At 37.9% G+C, this 21,443-nt stretch overlaps 1 protein-coding gene across 4 annotated transcripts in view; it reads left to right on the top strand.

Annotated features, from left to right (window-relative positions):
- The window catches only part of APLF (aprataxin and PNKP like factor), an 82,021-nt gene that overhangs the window by 45,036 nt on the left and 15,542 nt on the right, over positions 1-21,443 (top strand). For all 4 annotated transcript variants that reach the window (XM_073791298.1, XM_019943189.3, XM_019943188.2 and 1 more), the window contains 2 exons: positions 11,660-12,015; positions 16,858-16,983. In XM_073791298.1, coding sequence (XP_073647399.1) covers positions 11,660-12,015; positions 16,858-16,983 — 482 coding nt within the window. The remainder of the gene's footprint in view (positions 1-11,659; positions 12,016-16,857; positions 16,984-21,443) is intronic.

The raw sequence follows: 21,443 nt of genomic DNA, 5'->3' as shown, positions 1-21,443 counted from the left end.
ATCTGGTTTCTTCTATTCTATTGGTCATTCTCAGACTGCCTGTAACTACCTTCTTGATAAGTGTGAAGAGAGGAACAACAAATGGGCAGTTCTTAACAGCCTGTTGCAGGATTACTTCTGGGCTAACTTGCAGTATTTATAAATCTTTTCTTTCCTCTTTCAGTTTTTGCTAAGTCACTAGAATTGTTTGGCTGACTGAAGCATTCTTTGATACTGGATACTCTAAGAAAATGAGGCCTATTTATTGGATGAATTTAAGAAGAGAGAGAGAAGGGGAAAAAAAAGAGAGAGGGAGATGGCCCTAGGACAAAAAGATCAGGTATTCTTCCTTTCAGGAGTAGGGTGGCTTTAGATGACAGTTTTCATGATCCTTGTAGACCGATGGCTAAGCTTTGTGGGTCCCCATCTATTTAGTCTCATTGAGAGCCATAGGAGTAGGATTGGTTTTAGAATAGCATGCACTGGATTGATGGAAATTCCAGCAGTTATCCCAGAGAGTCAGACCTTTTACAGTTCTCCCCTCACTCTTGCCTCCTCTCCCATTAGAGGAGATCCTGCTTCTCACTGGATCCTTTCCTCAAGCTAGAGAAGTGGGGTATAATCACTATAGGCTCAACTCCTTTGCTTACTTATGGAGTCAAGTTTAATAAATGAAAACAAAATGTGTTCTGACTCATATATTGGCTATAAAGGCTTAATAAGGTCATCAGTGCAGTTTGGATGAGCCACGTGCAAGTTCCTGCACAGCAAGGGAAGGAGAATGCTTTTAGAGAGGGGAAAAGGAAGTTGGGAGGGCTGTAGTAAACAGTGTCCATGGTTTTTCATTGGCTGAGTCCTTGCCAGGAAGGAAGAGGAGTCTTTCTTTTTCATATTGTGCTCTGCTGTCATCACAGGGCATGAGAGCTCTGCCTTCTGGTCTCCCAACTCTATTTAACTGAAGTTTCTGTTTGTTAATATTTTACATTTTACCCCTTTTGATCAAGGTCTTTCTCTGAAAGCACTGCTGATCAAGAATCAGGTTTTCTGGTTTCAGTGGCTTTTTGTCCCTTAATGCCAGGAGGGGCCTTTGCTGGGTGTGGTGTCTCACATTGGAGAGAAAGTACAGATTGGAAACCTATTGAAGTCACATTCAAGTATCAAGGAGAGGTAGGAGGAAGAATTTTCAGGCACTTTTAATCTAAAGTCTCTATGTTATAAAGATCATAGAGATTGGAGAGCATCTGAAGTGTTATGTCATCATCAGAGGTTTGGCAGACAAGGTTCCAACAGGCCTGGTCTGGATATCTTGGGAAAGCTGTCTCATCAGATGTGGCTTCAATTATGGGAAATCTTTACCTTCAGGTCATCAGATGATGTGCAGGGCCAGTCAGGGTTCAGTGCAGTTTTGAGTGTGTCACATTAATCCAAGAGTCCACTCCTTGGAGTTTGGCAGCACAAGGGCTGGTTTGCAGTACCTGATAGGGGCCTTTCCAGTGAGGTTGAAGAGAGTTCTTCTGGAGGTGTTTCTTTCCAATAGACGAAATATCCAGGTTGCCAGGTGACGTTTAAGGTCATCATCTCCCACAAGTACACTATGAAAAGATTGCTCTACCAAAACATGGTTATTTTTAATAGAAGCAATTAGGCCTTTGCAATATTGGAGTATCTCTCCTCTTATCAGTTGTGAGTCAAAAGAAGCAAGAGCCAAGTGCATTGAGCATCCTGTGGCTGTCTTAAAGGGTGAGAGCTTTATGAGTTCCAAAAGGGGTGGATCTGAGATTTAGAAGGACCAATGGCGAGGTATCTGGAGGGCCTTTACAAATTTTGCCAATTGAGTCATAATAATGCCATTAGCGCATTCACCTAAACGAGAATTGAGAGTGGAAAGCACAGTGAAAGTGTTGTAAAACTGGCTAAATAGCAGACTCGTTGAAGTGCCTGATCAGTAAAATGTGTTCCTTGATCACCATGAAATTTGAGAGGAATTCCCCAGGTAGGGATACTCTTTTCTAAAAGGACCTTAACCACAGAAGAAGCAGTAGCCTGTCTGCAAGGGAGGCCTGTCTGTATGCGAAAACACATAGACCATTGCTAAAACATATTTATATCCATGAGCCAGAGCAAGTTGTCAGACTTGAGTGGTCCATTGGACAGTTTAAATTGTTTAGGAGCAGTACAAACAGACTTCTTTGGGTTGTATTTCAGACAAGTGGGACAAGTGAGGTAGATACTTTTGGTGGATTTGTCAATGTTTCCCCATCAATACTGATTCATGAATGCTGTCATTTTGTCAGTAGACCAGTGGTTTAATGCATGTACAGGGGTGCTGAATGGGGATTTTAGAGTCTCCAGTAGGACTGGGTTGTTAGTTAGTCTAAACCAGAGCTTTCTCTTTTTATCAAACCAATAATTTTTGAATTTCTGATCTTGTTTTTCCTTTTCTGAGGCCAGTTGTTGGGTTTCTTTAGCCAGTTTTTCTAAGTTATCATCTGGGGAAATGTTCCTTTGGACCAACAGAATGCTGTTAGCCCCTTTCAGGGCAGCATTCCCTGCAGAAATGTCAGCAAAGTGATTTCCCTTAGCTCCCATAGAGTAAAGTTTAGAATGCCCTGGAATATTAGTAATAGCTAAAGTGGCAGATAAAAATATTGCATTCCTGAACATAAGAGCCATTTAAAATTTTATTTCCGCTAGAAGTAAGGAAGCCACGTTGCTTCCACAGTATTCCAAAATCATGAGCTACTCTTAAAGTGTGTACCGTCAGTATAAATATTGGCAGTTTTGCCCTTAGCTAAAGTACAAGCCCATTTGAGAGTGTATAATTCAGCCTGTTGGGCCAAAGATGCTGCCTCAGCAACATCAAAAGGAGTTGCAAAGCATACCCAACATAATATTTGCCATTGTTACCTTTTAAATAAGAACATCAGTGAACCATGAGAAGCCAGTGTTACTGAGAGATCTTTCCTGTAAATCATCATGAGGAGTCAGGAGGTGATCAGTCAGTGTTAAGCAGTCAAGAGGGACTTCTTCCGTGACAGAGGGGGGAAGAGTAGCAGGGTTAAGGTTATGATAGCATAAAAGAGTTATGCGAGGAGCAGTTAACAAAAGGACTTCCTTCATAGGAGGTGAGGCAGCTGGCTGAGAAATATTGAGGGTGATGAGAATTCAGGAGGGCTTCTACTGCATGAAGTACAAAAATAGTTAGAGGGGATCCCACAGTTTTCTTGGTGGCCTTAACCCAAAGGGCAGTGGCCATAATGGCTTTAAGGCAAGCGGGATATCCCTGTGCCACAGGGTCCAGTTATTGGCAATAATGCAGTGTGGGTTGATGGTAGACCCCGTGGTTTTGGGTGAGTACGCCAAGGACATTCTCTTCCTTTTCATATACAAAAAGGAAAAGAGAGAATTTGATAATTGGGATTCTCAAGGGCAGGCGGGTTCATCAGACTCAACTTTAAGGCCTTAAAGGCTATATTGTTTGGTTCTTCCCATAAGTTTGAGTCATGGTTGTTATTGTTTAATAAAGCATACAGAGGTTTGGCCATAAGAGAGAAATTTGGAATTCAATTTTGGCAGTAACCAACTATGCTGAGAAAACTTTGCAGTTGGCGGTTAGTTTGGAGTTTGGGAAAACTTAGGACATCATGAAGTGTATCTGGATCTACATGTAGCTTTTGTTCTGATATCAGATGCCCTAAATATTGAACCTGGGTTTGGGCAAACTGCAATTTTTCTTTGACAACCTTATGTCCCTTTCAGGCTAAAAACTTTGGCAAGTGAATACTGTCTTCCTGTGAGGATGATTGAGAAGGAGAGCAAAGAAGCAAATCATCCACATATTGCAACAAAGTAGAACCTCTAGGGAACTTTATATAATCCAGATCAGCCTTTGGGATTTGTGAGAAATTAGAAGGACCCTCAGCAAAACCCTGGGACATCACTGTCCAGGGGAATTGTTTTTCTTCCCAAGTGAGAGCAAAAAGGTATTGGCCAGCTTCATCAACTGGAATATTAAAGAATGAACTACATAAATCAGTAACAGTAAAGAATTTACTTCCAGTAAGAATGGATGTTAGTAATGTACGGGGATTAGGAACAACGGGGTGTCAAGGGATAACAATGTTGTTTACTGCTCAGAGATTCTGGATGAACCTCCACCCTCAGCCGTTAGGTTTTCTTACCAGGCTGGTGTAAGGGATAATGAGGCCTTGAGCCTTGTAATGTTCTATTATGGCTTTATGCCTTTAAGGGCTTCTTTTCTTATGGAATATTAATTCTGGAAGTGGTTTTGAGGGCTCTATTTGAATCTTGATGGGAGGTGCGCTGTGAATTTTGCCAGTATCAATTGGAGTTTTTGCCCGTAAGGAGGGTGGCAGCTGATTCACTAGGGACAAATGATCAGTGTTTCCAGAATTAGCTCTAGTGCCATCAGAGGCAAAACAAATAAAAGATGTCAAAGGATCATTTAATTCACCTGATTGGTTACTTTGATGACTATTGTTAAATTCTAGAATTATTTCCCCCTTTTGGGAGAAAGAAATTCCAGCATGATACTTCTTTAAGAAGTCTCAACCTAATAAATGAATAGGGGCAGAGGAACTAAGGAGAAAAGGGTGTGCGTCTCTCAAAGGGCCTAAACAAGGGAATAGGCTCAGGGAGAGGAAACTCTTGAGGCTCTTTAGAAAGCCCACTATTTGAGCTGTTTTAGGGACTGCTTTATAGTAGTGGGGTTGAGCATTGAGAGTATGGCTCCAGGGTCAGTTAAGACTAGAAGAGATTCATCCCCAATCTGGAGAAATGTTTCTCCAAGTCGATTGAGAGGGAGGATTGGGAAGAGCCCCTGTAGTTTATCAGAGTCCTGTCATTGAGAATTGGGCAGATGTTGGAAAGGCTAGTTAGAGGGCTGAAGGCCTGAAGTACTTACACTTGTTAACAGTCTCTTTCCAATGTCCTGGCTCTTCACAATAATAGCAGAAACTAGGAGGGTTTTGGTTTTGTTTAGGAGTCTTTTAGTTGCTGGATTTGAAGATTAAGAATTTTAGTAGTCTTTTTTTGGGGGGGGGGGCAGGGTTACCCACCTAGAGTTGGAGTGAGCTGGTTTGCCAGGTTAGCTAAATCTGGAGTAGACATTGTTTTCCATTCTATCCTGCTCCTTTTTACTAGAAAGGAAAGGACCCAGTTCAGCCTAGTAATAAACATAGAGTTAACAGATACCCAGGTGGAATCCACATCTGAAAGAAGAGCAGAACTTTCTTTTAAAACAATCTGAAGTTGATTGTAATAGTCATAAACAGGATTATCAGATTTTTGTGTGCAAGCCTGAATTTTGTTCCAGTCAACAGGCTTTGGAAAAGCCGTAGGAATTACCTGATGAAGTCGCCTCATGATTGCTTAAGTGTGATCATATAATAAGTTACTGGGCTGGTCTCCCACTTGTAATTTTAAAATCTTTCAAGATTTTCCCAATTAGTAGTTTTTATCCAATGCTGGGCCTGGCCTTCAGTGACAAATGTATGAACTAGGTGATGTAAGTCAGAGAAACCAGGTTGTCAAGTGTGAATGACTATATTAAATTCCTCAGCAAATCTATGAAGATCTTCTGTTACTTTGGGAAAACCTTTGACTATTGCTCACAGTTCAGCTTTAGTCCAGGGAATATAAGAAATTAAGGGTTTAGCCTCTGGCTCCTCAGAAGGCTTAATTTTAAAGCAACAGGTTCTGGCAATTTCAAAGGAAGAGGGAGTAGGGAGAGTTTCAGACAAAAGGGGAAGTTTAGCAAGAAAATTAGTATGGGGGCACTGAGGGTACAGAGGAGGTATAGACAGTATAAAAGGAAGGAGGAAGTTTGTGCCAGAGGCAGAGTCTGACCATAGGAGCTGAGGGAGAAAGACAAGATGGCACCTGAGGTGGAACCTGAGATGAAGAAGCTAAGGGAGAAGAGCCTGAAGCTTCAGAAGCTATTTTGTTTTTCTTTAATCATTTGCCTCAGTTAATCTTAAAATCTTATTTTGCAGAGAGTCAATTTTAGATTTCTGATAACATTGGGAAGCCTCAAAATTTCAAATCAAAATAGTCATTCCATTCAGCTCTGGAAGTTTTTGAGCTATTGTAATCCAGCTTGGTTTTAAGAAAATTAATTAGGGGATTTCAAAAGTTTCCCATAATGGCCATTGATATTCTAAATTGCCTTTGGTCAGGTTGGTCCATTTAGTTGGAAATACCCGTGAGGAAGGACTGTGGTTTTTAAACACAAAATCAGCTGAAGTACCTGTTGTGGGGGTGGGTTGCCCTCAAAATATTTGAACTGGTGGGTGCCAATTCTCAGAGGTTTTTCTCTATAATAAAAGAACAATTTTCAAACAGCTTAAGCAGCTCAATTCAAACAGCTCGCAACTCAAACAGCTCGCAGGTCTAATACCAGACAGTTCTAAGGAAACAGTTTGGTCCTGGAGAAGCCAGGCTAGAGGCTTCTCAGCCAGCTTCAGTTAAAACAATCTGATCTCAGAGTCGGACCAAAGTGCCAAATGAGTACCCTCATGCAGAACAAGGCCTTAACCTGGAAGACAGAACCTTAAAATAGATTCCAGATAAAGCCTGGAGAGCTTCAAATGCAAAGAGGATATGAGCTCGGATCCTGGAGAAACATGGGTCTGCGAACTCCAGGGTCTGTGAGAAAAATCAGTGAGCACAGTGGACTCAATTGTGGGGACTGCACCTGTTTGCTCACCAGCCCTGGAGCTATTGGGGGTCTTCTCTGATTCCCATACAGGCCACCAAAATGTTGACCTAAAACAAATGGTTTTATTTGTGATCAGCAATTCGAGATCTATAACCATGGCAAGCCATGTGCTGCAAGTTCTCGCTTTACAAGGGAAGGAGAACTCTTTTATAGAGAGGAAAAGGAGGTTGGCAGACTATAGTAAACTAAGAGTCCATGGCTTTTTATTGGCTGAATCATTGCCAGGAAAGAAGAGGAGTCTTCTTTCTGTTGGGCTTTGCTCTCATCACAGGGCATGAGAGCTCCATCTTCTGGTATCCTGACTCTATTTAATTGAGGTTTCTTTTTATTGATTTTTTACAATATCAATATAACTGCCCTTTTTTTTCCAAGAAGAGAAATTTTTTTTCAGAGGAAAATCTGTAGTATACACGTTTTCCTATGTTTATACCAACCCATAAAGTATGATAATCACAAGTGAACCTTTAAGAAGGGTCAGACCTTTTCTGCCAACTGTAAGGACTGCAATCAAGGTTATTCAGAAAGAAAACATTTTAAGTTATCAGGAATATCAAAAGATCTAGATGTTCAATAAAATCTTTGAAACATTACCAAAAATAGGTTGTTTATTCCTGAAAGCTGGTAGGGAGGTGATATTTTAAGAATATCTTCATTTGTCTTGAGTACACTAGATTCTTGGCTTGGCTGACCAAGATAACAGGAGAGGTGAAGAGTGTAACTCTTACGTACATAGCTATCTCTTAAGTAAGACTGCGTCCCCCAGAGCTTCTTAGTGTTTGTTTACTGCGTCAAAGAATCCTATATCCTTTGCTCCTGATCGGCCATTTAGGTTGTACCATTTATAGCATGTCTCTGATCAGTCCCACAGAAACACCTTTTCATTCATTTAATCATTCGTTCATTTAACAAGCGCTCACTAAGCAAATAGTAGTAATATGGTGGCATTAATAATGCTATTAACAACAACAACTGAAAAAACACCCACAGTCATTTATTGAGCCCTTTTTATCGGCTATACCCAGTACTAAGATATACTTATTTCATTTAATTTTTAGAAAATCCTGTAAAGTTGGTTGATAATATCCCTGGTTTACAGACCAGGGGAGTCTGAAAGTTTAAATCAACTTGTTCAAGGTCAAAGGTTAGGAAATAGCAAAGCTGATATTCAAAATCTGATTCTTTTATTTCAAAGACCATTCTAATAATCATTACACTAAAGCAGTCTTTCTGTTATATGCAAGGCAGTATGCTAGAATATGGAATTCAATGAATAAAGATGAATAAGATATAGTTGATAAGAAGCAAATAGTCTTATGGGGGACATGATTCAAATCCTAAAATAAAGTGACAACACATTGATTTTCATGGGAGCCTTGAGGAGGACTACATAAGCCAGCTCTTCAGAGGAGAGATTGGAAGAGAATAAGATAAAAATGGGGGATAAGGGCATTGACAGTGTCATGAAATGAAGAGAATCTGACCCAAGGCACTGACATGAAGAATGATGCAAAGGCATTGGATTAGAGAAATATTTAAGAAACAAGCTGCAGCACTAGTTGCTTAGATCTGGGGAAAGTGAAGGAAAGAAGAAATGAAAGATAGACTTCCAAGGTTCTGGCTAGAATGAATAGATAAATTATGTTGGCCAAAACTATGGCCAGAATACAGAGGGAGGATTTCAATTTTGACATTTTGAGTTTGAGTTGCATAGAATATTGAGGAAGGAATGTCTAGCTGGTGGTTGAGTATATGAGTTTGAAGCTCAAGAGTGAGGCTGGGGCTGGAGTTTAGGATTTTTTAGTCCTTAGCATGTGGGTGCTAATGGGATTGATGCAGGACTTTTAAGGCAATTTATTAGCACAGACATTCTTTCCAAGGGCAGCTTGGAAACAACAACAAATTACTTCATTGAACTTGTATCGGGGAAAGTTCTTTATCCTGTCCCTTGTAGTGTATTAAAACTTCAGATGGGGAATTCCCTGGCAGTCCAGTGGTTAAGAGTCTGTGCTTTCATTGCCATGGGCACTGGTTCAGTCCCTGGTTGGGGAGCTAAGATCCTACAGGCTGCATGGCGGGGCCAAAAAAAAAAAAAACAACTTCAGATGGTTGAGGGACAAGGAAGGGCTTATTGGGCAAGTTAACAGGCTACTTTAATAGCCTTAATATGGTGCATTTTAGCCACCTTCAAGCACCAGGGCCACCTTCCATTAGCTCCATGCTCCCCGATCCCTGAGGTCTCTAGCATGTATTTTTATAAAGTGTAGATCTGCCTCTTCTGTCATGAATCTCTAGCCTGCCACACTTCATTCTTCACATTTTCGTCTTATCTAGGACATAAGCCATGTGGGTACCATAAAATGTGGAGCTCTGCCTTCCCCTACTTCTTCCAGCACAGAGCACCCTCCATCTTTCCTCTTCTCTCATTTGCCAGTTCAGTGACTTGCTCTGGCTCATGAGTTTTATAATTGGCACAGTACGAATTTATGTCTCAGCAAACTTACAAAATACTGCATGTAATAGATTTTTGAGACCGTTTATGAATAATTGAAACCACGAATGTTAAATGCCAGGGGCCTACTGAATATCAATATTTCATGGAGTTCCATAAAGAACATTATGAATTCCAGTTTTTATGCCTCTTAAAATATTTGAGAACCCCTGATCCATAGTATTGATATCTGTGACTTTATTACTCCTTTCTCTTTTGGAATAAATTAACATGTTCAACATATTCCTTGTGAAAATATTAAAAAAACAAATCCTTCTTTACATTTCATGGAAGTAGAGGGAGTTGAAATATGATGCTTTACACTTCATATCTTTTATTTCATTTCTTTGGTTTGCTTTTCATTTTTTAAGTGGTAATATAGTAGATGCTTATTGTCAAAAATTAGACTATTCAGACGCATGTGAAGTAAAATGAAAATCTTGATTTGCCTCATCCTTCAGTCTTATTGCCTACTGGTATTTCAGTTTGCATCCTTCTAAATCTTTTCATGTGGATTTACACAAGTAAGTACTCACATAGATATATAGGGAATTTTTTTTTACAAGCTAGATGGAATCATAGTATATATATATTGTTTAATTTAAAAAATCCTTAGAGATATATATATAGATCTACCTCATTCTTCTCAACCTCTGCACAGTGTTTCATGGTAAGAATGTATTCTACTTTATTTAACCATTTCCCTAGTTGTGTTGTATTTTTTCCCCTATACTAAATGTGACAGGACGTTGAATGGGATATTTTTCCCTATTGTCAACAAAACTGTTGCTGAGGCCCAACACTGAGGACAGAAGTACTGTTAAGTATCTCATGTTTGAAAAGAGCACCCCAGCAGTGAGAGCTAGACTTTCCCTGTGGGGCTTATTGAAAGGGGTGAGAAGTATTCACTGTTCCACCCTCAGGCTTTATACAAAGAGAACTGAGAGACAAGGAGGTTTTAAGATCTGGGAGAGGGCTGTGTTTGGGGGAAGAAGTTATTTTCTCCCTTTCTAAAATCAAGAGAAGAGATGTGCTCTAAGAGAATTTATTGTGGCATTTCGAGATGCCAACAGGAAGAAGAGACTGACATTTTATTGGACCTGCTTAGCCAGTGGATTTGCTGACTTACCCCATTACTGTCTGAACAGAAAAAAAGAAAATTGGTGAGAGTTAACCCAGTGTGGGGACAGCCAAGTGGGGAGGTGGATCAGAATTGCTCTGTTACCCCACCCACCCCCAGGTCCAGATCCTGGCATGTGTTAGTTGGTCCTATAGCAGAGGGAGATGAGATTGGGGTGTACTTGAGCAGCTTCGGAGGAAATAGTGTATATGTTAGCGGGATGTGGCATGAATGCCACCACCTGAGGGCCAGCTCCAAGAGGTAGTCACACGATTGGTTATCTTTTACCTACTATACGAGAGCCATGATTAGATCTAGGTTCTTTTTGCAAGGTCTTTAGTCAGTTTGGATAACATTTTAAAGTTGGCATACTGTGTTAGAAAAGAAAAAACTATCAAAACACCTAAGTAATTAGTCTAAAAAAAAGTCATGCTGATACCTTCTCAAGAAATTTGAGCTGTTGGATATCACATAACATTAAAACCAGCTTTTCCCAGAAGACAGCCAGCATACATGAGTTCTTAGTTATACATGGGAGTGAACATTCACGTGTATCTAGTACATGGTCATCACATCCTTACCAGGAGGACTGGGGTTTATCTGAGCAATGTTTTCATTCCACAGGAAGTATAAGAAATTAATAGGTCATTTTTAATAGGATAAGACTAGGCTTACTCATTGTACTTACTGGTGGTAAGTACACATTAAAAAAGGTTCTGTAGTGCTAATGAGAATATTTACTTGATTCAAGATGCCTTTAATTGGTTAAACTGAAACTGTTATTCCTACCACTTCAAAGGAATCATTTATTTTCTAAGTTGCTCATAACTTAATGCAAATTTTTCTGTGAAGGCGGAGCAATTTCATCATGCAGCTGTAGGAAAAAAATCATGATTATATTTAGAGGGTAGAAATAAAGTATTACAGTAACTTATAAGAAATTATAAGAACAGGGCATAAGAGTGTGACACATTCTTGAACAGGAAATTTAAGAGCCTAGTAGGTTTTTTGGGAAAGATTATATTCAAATGAAAGCAACTGTTGTGTTCTCTTATGTTTCGTTTGTATTTTTCTGGTTATTTGTCACTGAATGTTTGACACGATTGTAAAGGTTTGATACAGCTATAAGTTCCTTTTCTGATAACGGTAGACCATTTCAAAGTTATTAAATTAGAGACAGAGATAATGGTATTTTTAATAACTTTAAAATGTGAATCTTAAAGTTTTAAAATATACATATTGCATGAATCTTGTAGTTTCACGCTTTTATGCTTAAATTTACATATTTCTTTTGAAACATGCTTTATTATTTACTTTCTGATTTGTGTTATAGGAAATGTCACAGTCATTTTCTGCAATCACGTTAGATAACACAGAGGTAAATAACATCAAGACTAATGCACAGAGAAATGAAATCCCAGTAGAGGAACTTGGTAAGGTTCCTGAACATAAAATCACCACTAAGGGAACACCAAATAAAGACAGCAAGGCGAGGAGTTGTTCTGAGAGTTGTTTGAGTGCCCAAGGCAAGTCCTTCCATGACGAGCCTGAAAGATCTCATCCTGAGTCTGGCTCTGATCCCTCCAATCCTGAAACTTTGCATGCAAAGGCAGCTGATTCAGTTCCACAGGGTTCTGAAGAAAACAAGGTCAAGAGGACATCCTGCATGTATGGGGCAAACTGCTACAGGTATGAAGTGAAATTACAGCTAGCATATAATTCCATTATTTCAACAGCATAACAGCTATGTAGATACATGCTATAGTGTGTTAAAAGCCTAATAAAACCCATTGGCCTAAAGGTTAGGAGCTTTATCATGTTTCTCCTGGTTTGCACTTTCTCAGTATGCATTCTAGCAAATCCTGCTAGAGGCTTTTAAAATATTGTGGGGAATTAAATGTTTCATTGTAGATATGCTGATTAATACAGGGATCTGAACTGGGGAATCCAGACTTGAAAACAGAATCACTCAGATCAAAATACCTGCTTATGTAACGTCTTATTTAGCTGTTGGAAAGATGCCTTCATAAATAGTTGCTGTATACAGTATAACTCTCAAGAGAATTCTAAGTTGTGCTTAAGCATCTTATATTTGTGCATTTTCCTTTATATTTTTCTAATGGTGCTTCTGAGTCACCGTGATGCCTTCTGAAACAACTAAATATATATTTTCTGGATTGATTGGTTACTCCTATACTTACTTCATTTGATAACACTGTACCATATTTTCTAATTTCATGCTTTGTGAATTAGTTTTAGGCTATAGTTTCTGTTTATTCTAGCATGTTTGTAATTACCTAGCCCTATTTCAGAAGTATTTCTTTGCCATTCCAACTTATCAAACCAAGTATCTTATCAGTACATTCTAGTGCAGTTTGTCTTCTATTCGATAGCATATTTATATCACATATTCTGTTAATTTCTCATTCATTGTATCTCTCTTTAAAATGCAGTGCCATTATAACACCTGAATAATTATATTTTTCAATTTCAACCATTATAATTTATGCGTTTTTTCACAATTTTGTCTATTTGCAATGGCCTTAGTCCTGCATATGGAACATAATTTATAAACTTGTGAAATGGAAGTATATAAACCTTCTATTATTTTGGATTTTTGAACAATCCTGTTTGGTATCTGTATCAGTTCACTAGAGCTGCTATAACAAAATGCCACAGATTGGGTGGTTTAAACAGCAGAAATTTATTATCTCACAGTTCTGGAGGCTGAAAGCCTATGATCGAGGTGTTGGCAGGTTGGGTTTCTCCTGCAGGCTCTCTCCTTGGCTTGCAGACAGTGCCTTCTCATGGCGTCCTCACATGGCCTTTTCTCTGTACATGTACATCTTTGGAGTCTCTTCCTCATCTTATAAGGACATCAGTCATTTTGGATTAAAGCCCTACCCTCATGACCTTATTTAGTCTGAATTATCTCTTTAAAGGCTCTGTCTCCAAATATAGTCACATTAGGGGTTAGGGCTTGAACATATAAATTTGGGGGTAGGGAACACAATTCAGTCCATAACGGTGTTTGGCTGGTACTTGTCTTTGTTAAATGTGATTGAATGTTTTATCAAGATCATAATGAATTCATACATATTTGATGATGATACACGTTAGTTTTAACCAGTCATAGCTTATGAATAGTTTTTTTTACTTCTTCCCTAATTTTGATATACATAATTAATACCTGAGAAATATTTGCCACTGAAATCTTGAAAACAAAATGTTTATATTTGTAACAAAGGGGGAAAAATAACCTATATTGAGCTCTTGTTATATACATGCATCTTAACAATTAGTTAAATGTATCTTTTCTCCAGCCTCAATGCTACTGCTTTAGCTCATGCAATGATCTCTCTGGGACAAGTGAATAATCTCGTAAGTCTCCAAACTTTCCGTCAGGTTCACATTCCTTCCTCATTGTTGCCTGAATGATCTGGCTAAGAAAATAAAAACAAAGGTAAAAAAAAAGAGAGAGAAAAAAATCTGACAATATTACTCTCCTTTACAGAATCCTTCAGTGGCTAAAGGCCAGATTTCTTAGCATAGTCTAGAAGACCCTGAACTCCCAGTAATTCTTTGGATGCACCATGCTGTCATGCTGTTGTTAGGTCCTTTGGATGTGTTGTTCCCTTTTCCTGTCTCCTGTCCTGCTTAAAGACACATTCAGTTCCTTTCTTAGCCCTTTTCTAACATGTTCATTCTTCCCTAAATTGCTCATCTTCTATTCTACACAACATTTCCTCGTACACTTTCTAATATTTGATATTAGACCTGATATTTACTATCTAATCATTGATTTCTAATTATTTATTTACATGTTCTGTCTTAATAGAAAATTATTGCTCAGGGGTAGTCTTATTCAATCCCTTGATGTTATGGTATTAACTCCCAAGTCTGTATCTCCAACACAGATTTCTGTACTAAATTTTAGATCCAGATAATCACCACTTAAATCACAGGCACTTCAAATTCAACCTGTCTAAAGCAGTCACATCTTATTTCAATCCTTTGTGAAGCAAAAAAACAACAAAATAGCATTTAACTTTATAGAAACTGTTGCTTCCAAAACATTCTTTTTGAAAATTTTGTTCTTTTGGGGCCATATAGTTTTTCTGTTTAATAGCATCTGATTCCATTAGTAAACTGCCTTTAAAAATTGGATAGAAATTGAAATGTCTCTTATTAACTTGTAAGAAATTTATACCTTAATTAAAACTTGTAGATTTTATCTCCATAAGGTCATATAAATTATGAGTTAATAGTCTATAAAATAAGCGTTTTGTCTCTAGTAAAGGTGATGTGTCTTATTGAGGACCAAAGCTCCCACTGAAAACAACTAGCAAAGCGAAACACTCACGCTTGAGAACATTAGAGGCAGTCAGGACCTTGAGGCTTCTTTTTCTCTTGTGACATTTGCCAATTTTTTAGTGTTTCAGACTGAGGGCTAAGAGGACAGGCAGAGTTTGGGGCAGTCTCATGGAACTTAGGCAACTTTTACATTTCTTGCCTTTGCATTTGGCAAGAAATCTTTGACAAATCCAATGTCATGAAGCTTTCCCCCTGTTTTCTTCTAGAAGTTTTATATTTTAGGTCTTACTTTTATGTCTTGGATACATTTTGAGTTAATTTTGTATATGGTGTAAGGGAAGGGTCCAACTTCATTCTTTTGCATGTGAATATCCTCTTTTTCCAGCACCATTTGTTGAAAAGAGTATTCTTTCCTTTTGGAATGGTCTTGGCAACTTTGTTGAAAAATCATTTGACCATATAAGCAAGAGTTTATTTTGGGCTGTCTGTTTTCTTCCATGTGTCTATATTATATGCCTGTCTTTATGTTAGTACAACACTGTTTTGATAACTGTAGTTTTGTAATAAGTTTTGAAATCAGAAAGTGTGAAACCTTCAACTTTTTCAGGATTGTTTTGTCCATTTGAGGTCCCTTGAGATTTCACATGAATTTTAGGATGGATTTTTCTATTTCTGCAAAAAAATGTCATTGGGATTTTAATAGGGATTGCTTTAAATCTGTAGATTGCCTGGGGTAGTATTTACATCTTAACAGTATTAAGTCTTCCATTCCATGAACATGGGATGTCTTTCCATTTATTTGTGTCTTCTTTAATAGAAATTAAACCTGTGTATGTCGTTCACCTCCTTAAGTTTATTTCCTATTTTATTTTTAAATGTTATTGTAAATTGAATTGTTTTCTTAATTTCCTTTCGGGATTGTTCATTGCAAGTATATAGGAACACAACTGGTTTTTGGGTGTTGATTTTTGTATCCTCCAACTTTGCTGAATTAGTTTATTACTTCTAACAGTACGCCAAAAGTAGAATGTTCACAGCAGTATTATTTATAAAAGCCAATAACTAGAATGAATCCAAAAGTCTATTAATAGTAGAATGGACAAATAAATTGTAGCACTTTCATACAGTGGAATGTTACACAGTAATAAAAGTATACTACTGTTACATGCAGTAATGTGGAGTAATCATACAAACATAAAAAGTCATTCTCAAAGAAGTACATACTACATATTTCCATTTTAATTCAAATACAGGAAAAACTAATATGTTGTTCGTAACATTGCTTCTGAAAGTATGTTCCAGAGGCCCTTGCAGGTCCTGGTCCCCGAGATGCTTTTAGGAAACCTGTTGGGCCAAAACCATTTTCATAATAATACTTTGTGTGTGTGTGCCTTTTTCACTCTGATTCTCTCACTCACAAGTGTACAGTATTCCCAGAGGCTACATGATTTGTGTTAATGATTGAATGCAGAAGCAGATAGGAGAATTCGGATGCCCTTTTTTAAGCCAGACATTAAAGAAATTTCCAAAGTATAAAACAATGTCTCCACGAATTTGTTTGGAAAATAGGTATTTACATTAAGATGTGCTATTTATCATAATATGTAAAGGGTTTATTACTATTATAAAGTAAATTTATTTTAAAATTTTCTCATTTTTAATTTCTAATAGGTTAAATAACTCACATAAATAAAAGTTCTCTGGAGTTTTAATAGTTTTTTTCCTGAGACTGAAAAGTTTGAGAAACACTGTTGCAGATGACAGGATAGTGGTTAGCTTTGGGTAGTAAAATGGGTTTAATGATTCGAAGGGGACATGCAGGGCTTCTAGAATGTTGGTAATATTGTTATTTATCTTAGCAGAGGGAGTATAGATGTGTTCACTTTATTAAAAGTCTTTAATTAAAAGCTCTGTATGCTGATACTATTTATATTATCCTGTATATTCTGTTGTATATAGCCCATATAAAGTACTGTTTTCAGATTGTCCGTTGACATTCATGGTCTTCCCCATGTCACCAGAAATTTAATTTGCTACCATGAGAGTTCCGCACTGACTAAATGTCATGTAGCATGTTGGTTCACGTTCTAGAATAATCAAATGTGTATTGTTTGGTTTCCTGCTATATCCTATTAATTATTTTTTTCTAGTTTATCTAGAAGTCTACTATATCCTATTAATTCTTTTTTTCTGACAGTATGTTTATCACTCTCATAGGAAGAATCCTGTCCATTTTCAACACTTCAGTCACCCTGGTGATAGTGATTATGGAGGTGTACACATCACGTGTCAAGGTGAGGCTGATGACCGGCCCGAATGTCCCTATGGAGCATCTTGTTATAGGTACGTAAACCTGAAGTGTTTGGTTATACTCCTTTTCTGCTTAATCTCTGTTACTTATTCAGGAGAAACTGCAGGCAAGCTTCTCATCTCAAGCCTTTAACTTTTAGTTTTTAAACTTCCATAGATAATAGGTTTTCATTTTGTTAATAGGTAGGATTGTAATGTTTCTTTTAGATAATTCTAAATTGTTGAAGTTACTAACATTATAAATGCCTAAAATTTTTCCTCATTTCTAACTTTCTAAAGTGTAAATCAGATAATTTAAAAGCTGTCAGTGCTACCCCATTATACCTTCTATCCAGACTCCTTAGTTTGACATAAATCAATTCAGGATGTTATCTCTGCCTCCCTCATCGCCCACCAGGCCACCATTCTTGCCAGCACATGAAACTCAATCCTAAAAGGAAACAGTACCTCCCCTCTCTCCTTCCATAGCATCTTGTACTCGTCTGTATCATGCACAGTAGAATTTATCTCATGAGATTGTGTTGAGTTCTTTCCTGGATTGGCTTCTCCTCCAGACAGTAAGTTCCTTGACAGTAAGACTTTTTTTTTTAAGCATCTTTATTTCTTTTTTTAATTAATTAATTTATTTTGTTTATTTTTTTGGCTGCATTGGGTTTTAGTTGCAGCATTGGGGTATTTGTTGAGGCGTACGGGATCTTTTGTTGCAGTGTGGGCTCTCCGTTGTGGCACGCGGGCTTCTCTAGTTGTAGAGTACGGGTTTTCTCTCTCTAGTTGTGGTGCTCAGGCTCCAGGGTGTGTGGGCTCTGTAGTTGTGGCACGCAGGGTACAGAGCGCGTGGGCTCTGTAGTTTGCAGTACGTGGGCTCTCATTGAGGAGCGCAAGCTCAGTGGTTATGGCGTGTGGGCTTAGTTGCCCCGCGGCATGTAGGACCTTAGTTCCCTGACCAGGGATTGAAGCCTGCATTGGAAGGCAGATTCTTTACCACTGGACCACCAGGGAAGTCCCTCCAGTAAGGACTTTTTTATCTGCAACTTTGTTGAATGAATGAATGAACTTGAAATAAATCAAACTACCAAAGAAAGAAGTAGGATTCCATTCTTAGAGAGCTTTAATTCTAGACAACTGTCTTTCTTAGATAATTTTGGAATACAGGTTACTGAACCTACTGCCGTTTTTGAAATTGTTGCTATTTCTATGATTTGGTTTTCAATAAGAAGGCATGATATATGCCCAGTAGTGGGATTGCTGGGTCATATGGTAGCTCTATTTTTAGTTTTTTAAGGAACCTCCATACTCCATACTGTTCTCCATAGTGGCTGAATTTACATTCCCACCAACAGTGCAGAAGGGTTCCCTTTTCTCCACACCCTCTCCAGCATTTATTGTTTGTAGATGTTTTGGTGACGGCTATTCTGACTGGTGTGAGGTGATAGATACCTCATTGTAGTTTTGCTTTGCATTTCTCTAATAATTAGTGATGTTGAACATCTTTTCATGTGCCTCTTGGCCATCTGTATGTCTTCTTCGCTGAAATGCCTATTTAGATCTTCTGCCCATTTTTTGATAGGGTAGTTTTTTTTTTGATATTGAGCTCCATTGTATATTCTTGCCTCCTTAATCAAAGATAAGGTGACCATATGTCACCTTATTCGGGTTCCACGTAAGTTAAGCGAAAAAATCCTCCTTGACCATATTTCCGCGTGCAATTCTCTACTTAAACGTAACAAAAACGTTTCGTTTTTAAAACAAATTGTGACGGGCAATGAAAAGTGTACATTGTACACTTTTTTTTGTACAGTGGATACTGTACAATAATGTGGGACGGAAGAGATCGTGGGTCAAGTGAAATGAACCACCACCAACCACACCAAAGGCTGGTCTTCATCCAAAGAAGGTGATGTTGTGTATATGGTGAGAGTCCTCTATTATGAGCACCTTCCGGAAACCCTAATGATTAATTCAAACAAGTACTGCTCCCAATTAGACCAACTGAAAACAGCACTCGACAAAAAGCATCCAGAATTAGTCAACAGAAAACACATAATCTTCCTTCAGGATAATACATGACTGCACGTTTCTTTGATGACCAGGCAAGAACTGTTAGAGCTTGGCTGGGAAGTCCTGATTCATCTGCCATATTCACCAGTCATTGCACCTTCAGATTTCCACTTATTTCGGTCTTTACAAAATTCTCTTAATGGAAAAAATTTCAGTTCCCTGGAAGACTGTAAAAGGCACCTGGAACAGTTCTTTGCTCAAAAAGATAAAAGGTTTTGAGAAGGTAGAATTATGAAGTTGCCTGGAAACTGGCAGATGGTAGTGGAACAAAACGGCGAATATGTTGTTCAGTAAGGTTCTTGGTGAAAATGAAAAATCCGTCTTTTAGTTTTACTTTAAACACCGAAGGAGCTTTTTGGCCAACCCAATACTATGATACCATTATTAAATAAATCTTTAATATCTCAATATTCTGTCAGGTATCCCAATTCCCTTACAGTCTCATAATATTTTTTTTTCCTTTTGTATCTTTGCATCCAGATCCAGTTAAGGTCCATGTATGACAAAAAGTGGCCATGTTTCTTAAGTTATTTAATCAATAGGTTCCTCTTTGTTTTTTCCCTTGCAATATATTTGTGTAAGAAAGCTGACCATTTGTACTGAGGAGTATCCCTTAGTCTGTATTTTGCTGATTGCATTACCAAATTGTCATTATGTTCCCTTGTATTTCCTCATAATTGATTGTTAGAAGCTAGTTATGTGTTTGTTACAGATCTCTTACTTCTAGTAGTACTTTGTCTCTGAAACACTACCTGAGTTAGACATTTCACTCTGCCTTTTTGAAGATTCAGATTCAGAACTTAAGCCTCTCAGACCTCCCAGGAACTCAGCAAATATTTCTTGGGAAAAATCAGCCTTGTGTTTGGGGTTCCTTTAGTTTCTAGACTGTTGTGACAACACCATGAGATCATGATAAGCTGTACTAATTTCTCTTTCCTAAGATAGTGTGCCTCCACTTGGTCCAAATCTTATCCTTAGCCCACACTAAGAATCGTCAAAGGCTTCTACGGAAGAAAGGAGCCAGTTATTGTCAGCTCACCTAGGAAGGACTTTTTCCTCTTTGGAATTTTAGATAATATAAAATTCTCGTTGCTCCCACAATTCTCTCATAAATATATTTTTAACCATTTATCAAGGGTTTCTTTTCTAGTTGTTAAAACAAGAGTATCGGTCTGCCATGATGTCCTGCACCCTTTTCGGAAGCAAAATACAAATATGCCTATTCTCAAGGAGAATAAAAACAAAATGCAAAGCCTTGCTAAGAATAGTGATGTCAAAAATTGCTGCCTTTATTTCGTCAGTCTCTTTAAATGGGGGCAGAGTAGGGAGTAGTCAGGAGAAATTACTCAAAGACCAGTGACTCACATGTACTAGTAGAAACTTTCATATCTGTATCTAAATATATTTATATGTATGTATATTGTATTTTTCTTTTTCATCTGTTGAGCTGCTTGGTGTCATTGTTTCCACTTGAAGATAAAATCGTAAAATTTTTTTCTCCCTCATTAATTTTAATTACAGTTTAGAGAGACTCTTGGAGAATGTTAGATATGATTGCTTACTCTGACTACTGTTTTACAAATAAGGGAATGGAAACAAAGAAAGATTGAGTTGCCTAAGACTCCAAAGCTAGTGAGCTCAAAACCAAGTCTCCTCTCTCCTCCGGTCCAGCATTTCTCTGTGTTGTGGCCTGATTCCACCATTGTTAGCGCTTCCAAAGTATTGATAGTGCTTGCCTTTCTAGCCACATAGCAAAATAATATTTTGGAGTTAAAAAAAAAAAAAACAAAACCCAGATAAAGTACCTTAAAGAAATCGTGAGTTTTTCAAATCAACAAGATACTAGAAACTAGATTGTAGAAGCATGATATATATTTATATATCCTTTCTTGTCACATTATCATTTTTAGTTAGGCAAAAAACACATCTAGTAAATTTATGTTTTATCATTTCTATAACTAAATTGATATAATGTTATGAGCTATTTTTTCTTTAACAATATTGATTTGCAAGAATAAATTATTTTTTTAGCCATATACTGTTTAGTGCTGTTAAAAAATGATTTAAAGAAGACAGTTTGGGTGATACAAATTAACTTTAACACTTTATGAAACAGACAGTCTCCATTTGGAGAAGTGCAACATGGGGCAGAAGACAGGAAGATTTTATAGGATGAAGAATAAAGAACAAGGAAGAGAAAAATAGAAAATGTCTGATTGGCTGGGGCCCCATAGTCAACCTTGTTTGGGGTGAGAAGGAACAAAGAAATAAGTATAGAGCCGAGAATTGGCTTGGCCTGTGGGGATTGGCTGACTGGATACACGGTGTCTCTGGTCAAGCAGAGCATTTACAGGGACCTGAAAGTTATCTTAAGTTTCAGTTTGCTGACATGGCACCCTAGGCAGGAGCGGCTCCATCTTGGTCCTAGATGTTTG

The sequence above is a fragment of the Tursiops truncatus genome, chromosome 14 (genome assembly GCF_011762595.2).
Source record: "Tursiops truncatus isolate mTurTru1 chromosome 14, mTurTru1.mat.Y, whole genome shotgun sequence".
Classification (NCBI taxonomy): domain Eukaryota; kingdom Metazoa; phylum Chordata; class Mammalia; order Artiodactyla; family Delphinidae; genus Tursiops; species Tursiops truncatus.
The sequence above is the reverse complement of the archived record's forward strand: the minus strand, read 5'-3'. Positions and strand labels throughout refer to the sequence as shown.